Raw genomic sequence first — 5,583 nt, 5'->3', positions numbered from 1 at the left:
GTTACACGTATAAGGCCTGTGACAGATGAATGCCTACCAACTTTTTGTCCTACTACAAAATACTGTATATGCTGTTATCCCTGAAAGTGTCAACAAAGTCTAAGAAATATTTCCTGTTAACTGTAACGTTCACAGGACGGAAGCATTTACTTTGAAAGCAGTTCTTACAGCCAGGCGTGGGGCAGGCGGTTGTGGAGCCGGGCGGCGGGGAGCGGGGCTGTTGGCAGTGGGTTTCTCCGCTGGGGGGTGCTGTTGCCTGCGGAGAGGCCGCCGCAGCGCGGCACCGGGGGAGCGCGGAGAGCTTGCCGAGACCCGCACCCTCGCAGGGCTGCGTGAGCGCTGCTGAACAGGCTGCCTCCGGGCACTCAGGCTCTTGGGGTAAGGTGAGTTAGGATGCGAGGACCTCAGGTTTATTGCATTTTTCCAGCATGGTATCAATTTCTTTTAAAATGAGAGAAGGGACTGCCTCTGCCTTCCTTTGCTTTGGTTACTATCCTGCTTCCCTGCTACTGTCCTGAGCAAGTTATCACCCCTCTTCCCCAGCTCCCTTTTTCTGGTGGGAGGCTCAGCATGCACTGGGATGTTGCCTTGGCTCTGGCACAACAATAATCCTATCATACAGAGGGGGAGAAAAGGAGGAGGGAGAACAAAATTTTGCTGCTGTGACATTAGTTTCAGTATGTTGATCCTGGTTTTCCCTCCTGCTAACTTTTCCTTTTTCCTACCCACTTAGTAGTGTTTTGCTGTTTACCTTACAGCTTGCACTTCACAGTGGAGCCTGGGGTAGGTGCTTGCGTCCTGTGCTCATGTGGAATCTATTTAAGACCCTGTGCGGGGCCTCATTCCAAACTATGTGCCCTTCAACCTAAACTCTGTAGCAGGAGTCTTGATTTTTTGAGAGACTAATTTAGAGTCTTGTAACACATGGGAAAGTTTGGCAGCATCGTTAGTTGAGCAAAAAAAGCTGGGATTGTATTACTGAATGAAGTACAGAAAGAATTTGTGTGTACTTTGTCTTTTCTTCACGTAGCTTGTACCGACAACAAAACCTGTTAGCGGAGCGGAAATATGTGATAAGTGTTTTTTGGTAACTAAGCCGAACAGCTTGAACTCAGTTTCTGGAGAATAAGGATTTGCCCTCTCTGATGTATGAGGATTCATTTTTCCGAGCATCTCGCTTGCTGAGCCTGACGCGGTACCCGGCCGGGTGAGCCCGGCCAGCGGCGCCCACCCTCCGCGGCGCCGGCAGATGGGGTGCGCAGCGCGGCTCGGGCTGCACCAGGCTACGAGGTAAGTTCTGCTCGCCTTGCGCCTTCCTTGGGCTTTCTGCTGCACGATATACTAGTAATGAGACTGCAGAATTCCGTTATTTTTCCTTAAGGGACTTACGAATATTTTTCTGTGACCTAATCTGCAGGCAAAATGCCTATCCTTTAAATTTTAGCTTATAGGCAGCAGTGGTTCTAAAACTTCTTGAGACTTCACATGGCTATTAGGGATCAGTTGGAGGAGTGTCTTTAGGGCAGCTGAGCAATTTATGTCAATCTCTCTTTAGGCAGATTTGGAATACATTACAGAATAAATTTAGTCCCTGCATAATTCTAATATATAGAGAATCACGTATCCCATCCAGGAAGCTTAGTTTCTGATTTTAACTACATAAATCAACTGAAAGCATCTCTCACAATGATATTTTCAGACCCAGACAGTGATTGAGTTACAAATGCATTTTTCATGTCCTTATTGTGAAATGGCGGTCAGAATAAAATATAATTAGAAGATTGAAACGAAGCTCTCGCATATAGATCCTCATCCATTAGATTAGTGTCTCTCACTGGGTTTTAGTTTCACTACATTCAACAGTCTGAATTAATTGAATTCAACAGAACAGTCTCACAACAGCAGAGAATCTGAATCTGTTTCTAAAATGTATATGCAATGGGTAGAGTCTTTGAAGGCTGTACCATATCTACCTCCAACAAAGAATTTCCAATTCCCTATATGATATCACAGATAATGTTACTGTTTCAGTAAACTCCTGAAGTCTAGAGAGAGAGCAAAATCTGCACTTGCCTAAGGACAGAATGTCTTGAATAAAAAAGCATTGAGACCGAAAGCAAACTTAAGAATTAGGAGAAGTTCATGCATAGTTCAGAAAAGGTTACTGCTAATTAATCATTCTTAATTATTGAAAAGCAAGGAAATTCTGTCTCCCATTTCGTCCCGTAAGATTTCTTTTCTGAATAGCAAAGAACTAAAATAATCTGAAAAAGCTAATAAAGTCATACAGGAAGTTGACCTCATTTCCAATATTAGAATAAATGTTGTACCTACAAAAGAGGTGAGTTCATAGGAAGCTGATGGCAAGCACTGTTTCCCTAAGTGTTCAAAGCTTTGTTTGTCGTTTTCTAAAAGCACAAAAGAAGTGATGTCTTAGTGGTTAAATCAAAACCTCCATCATTTACCCCTAAAATACTTTTAGCAAATTAGAAATGTTGGATTCAAGCCTGCTAGCTTCTGTCTGCTGTGTGCTTGCCTGTGGTCAAAGGAAGATCCTTTAAAGGATAGAGGTCTAACCAGTGGATCTTTTAATTGCCTAAGTTAGTTTGATACTTGGATAAAGGATGATTTCCATATCATATTACTCAAAAAGCTGTTGAGATGTGGAGTGAATATTGTAATAATGCAATAATACTTGTCACCAAGTATCTGTTTGGAAGCATAATGAGATTTTACCTTATATTCTTCCCAGCAAATGGGGAATATTTTGTTCTTCAAAAGTTATTGGCTCAATTTTGCATTTTGTCAAGTCAGGTGGATTTTGCCATGTCGAGTAGATACAGGAGCATAAAGGAAAACATGACGTCAAAAGTAGATGAAGAAGATAAGTCACAGCCACCACATTCAGACTGGAAGCATAGCATAGGTCTCCTTAAGGTTTTGACTTAGCCTATTGTATACCCAAGGGATCATTATGAAAATGTGTGTTTACACACACACATTACCCACCAAACATCCACAGGTCAGACCTGGGATTTAGGTACACGTACATCTTTGGTAGCAGTCACATTAAAAAATCAATAGTAGGTTGTATTTCCTTACCTATAAAGGCAAAAGGATAACAAAGGATGATACAATTTAAAATTAGTAAGAGACAGCAGTTTTTCAAATGTGTGCACAAAGTGGAGTGGAAAGTGTTCCTACCCTCTTTCTCTGAATTCCAGTGTTAGACTTCTGCGTTTCTGCTTATTTTTCCTATCGTGCAAGTCTCTGGTAGAGCTCTAGTGATTACCCTGGCCAGCTAATTCTGTTCTGAGGTTGTAATGCGTTATACCACTTCTGTATAACAGGAAAGGGAACTTCCTCTTTAAAGCTATGTATTACTAAGTAAGGAGGATTTCTGATGGGCGGAGTTTTCCCTTGAGCAGGCTAGATAAAAGCTTGCAGGATTTACGGACCTCTCAGACTGCAATCAGCATGAACTGCAGCCTGCCAGACAGAGTGCTGCTCAGCGACTGGATGGATGGACAGCAGGACAGGTTGTGCCTTCAGTCTCTGTGGGACTTTGTCACAGCAAAGGAGCCATTGATCAAGTCACCTTTTTTCCCAGTGCTGTTTTCTTTTACAGCCTACATGGCTTTCTGTCTTCCGTATATTGCACTGGACTTTTTAAGCACTAGACTACCAAACTTGAGAAAATACAAAATCCAGCCGCAGAACTATCCAACTCTTGGAATGATGGTGCCTTGCATTATTCAAAGTGTGTATCACCATGTTGTTTTGATCTTCCCGGTGACTTTTCTGCACTGGTACTGGAGACCAATGAATCTACCAGTGATCGCTCCAGAGCTGCTTGAGGTCCTGCTGGAAGTAGGAGTTTGCCTGCTTCTGTTTGATTTTGAGTACTTCCTGTGGCATTTGCTTCATCACAAGGTGCCTTGGCTCTACAAGACCTTCCACAAGGTGCATCACAAGCATGTGTCAACGTTTGCTCTTACTACACAGTATTCCAGTGTATGGGAATTGCTCTCACTGGGATTTTTTGCTGCTATCAACCCAGTGCTCCTCGGATGCCATCCTTTGACAGAAATGACTTTCTTCCTTGTAAACATTTGGTTGTCAGTGGAGGACCATTCAGGATACGACCTTCCGTGGTCAACTCACCGACTTGTGCCTTTTGGTTTGTATGGAGGAGCCCCACATCATGATCTCCATCATCTGAAATTCAAATCAAACTATGCTCCTTACTTCACCCACTGGGACAAACTCTTCGGGACATTCACAGAGTCACATTCTAATTAGGGATATTTACCTGTGGATGAACTCTTATTTTTTTATAGAATAAACTGGGACATTAATTTTTCAAAGACATACAGAAGATTGTATATTTGAAGCTGCCTATGAAAGCAATAGCTATTTATAATAAATCCTCTTAATATATGTGTATTTGTATGTATACTTGGAACGGCCTATGTTAAATGACTGCAAATGGGAGGGTAAATATCTGTTGCTTAAATTTGAGTCAAAGTTATAAGGGAAGCATTAAGAGACGTTCTCTCTTCTTTCCTTCTTTCCAGCTTTCATAAAGCATGTATTGTATTACTGTATGATGTTTTATACATACACCAGAACAATAATCTTACTGTTGTAGGATGATTTATGATGTAAACAGAAAAGGTACACATCATGGATTTTGTGGAGTTTAATGTGCCATTATTGCACAATGATGTTGTAAAATATTGCTGTCAAACAAAGCTAGTTGGCTAAAAGTGTGCAATAATTTTGATATTTATATTTTAAACCTTGATGTACTGTCTGTTTTTAATAGAAAATAAATATGGTCATTCTTTCAAAATTATAGTCTGTTTCATTTTATTCATTCCTTTGTTCATATTAGGAACAGGTATGATTCCTTTTGCATAGGTGTCATTTATTTGAGTTTCACAGTTTCAGACTTTTCTCATTAAAATACTTCCATGTTATTTTAAAAGTGAACCATTTACTTTTTCTCCAGAATCATGTGTTATTTTTAAATAGTTTTTAATTTTGTAGGAATAGAATATTGAAGAATACAGTTTAAAAACCTATGGTGAAATTTTATTATTACGTTTGTGAGAAGCTTGAATAATTTTCACTAAATTTATGGTGTGAGAGCAGAACATTAAGCAGCTCCTTATTAAAAGGGAACATTGGTCCTTCACAACTACATCAATTAATTGTTACTTGCATGCAAAAACCTGGCAAGGAATATAAAGAGGGTTTCTACAAAATAGGTGATTCTTTCAAGCAGATTTCAGAGGAATAGAATCAAAACTTTCAGGATCCTAAATCATAGAAGAAAATGGCTACAGGTTGCTAGAAGAACAGTTATATAAAGAACAGTGCCATGTAGTCCCACAGAAGTCACACTGAAAAAAATAGGCCTGAAGAGATAAGCAGGTCTTCTCTGTCTCATTCAGCAAACATCCCTATGGACTTCTTATGTCCACTACATAATATTTTAATGCTTATAATCTTCTATCCCGTATTACTAATAAACTTCTCAGGATAGTGCTGGGAAAAGAGAAAGTGCAAATAATGTAG

General features: G+C 40.3%; 1 protein-coding gene across 1 annotated transcript; it reads left to right on the top strand.

Annotated features, from left to right (window-relative positions):
* Positions 1 to 3,477: 3,477 nt before the first annotated feature.
* On the top strand, positions 3,478 to 4,850 carry CH25H (cholesterol 25-hydroxylase). Its single transcript, XM_009706665.1, has one exon. The coding sequence runs from the start codon at positions 3,478 to 3,480 to the stop codon at positions 4,300 to 4,302; it is 825 nt and encodes a 274-aa protein (XP_009704967.1). The 3' UTR covers positions 4,303 to 4,850.
* Positions 4,851 to 5,583: the final 733 nt, after the last annotated feature.

This window comes from Cariama cristata, unplaced genomic scaffold, assembly GCF_000690535.1.
Source record: "Cariama cristata isolate BGI_N322 unplaced genomic scaffold, ASM69053v1 scaffold19678, whole genome shotgun sequence".
Classification (NCBI taxonomy): Eukaryota; Metazoa; Chordata; class Aves; order Cariamiformes; family Cariamidae; genus Cariama; species Cariama cristata.
Note: the sequence above shows the minus strand (reverse complement) of the source record. Positions and strands in the feature narration are given on the sequence as shown.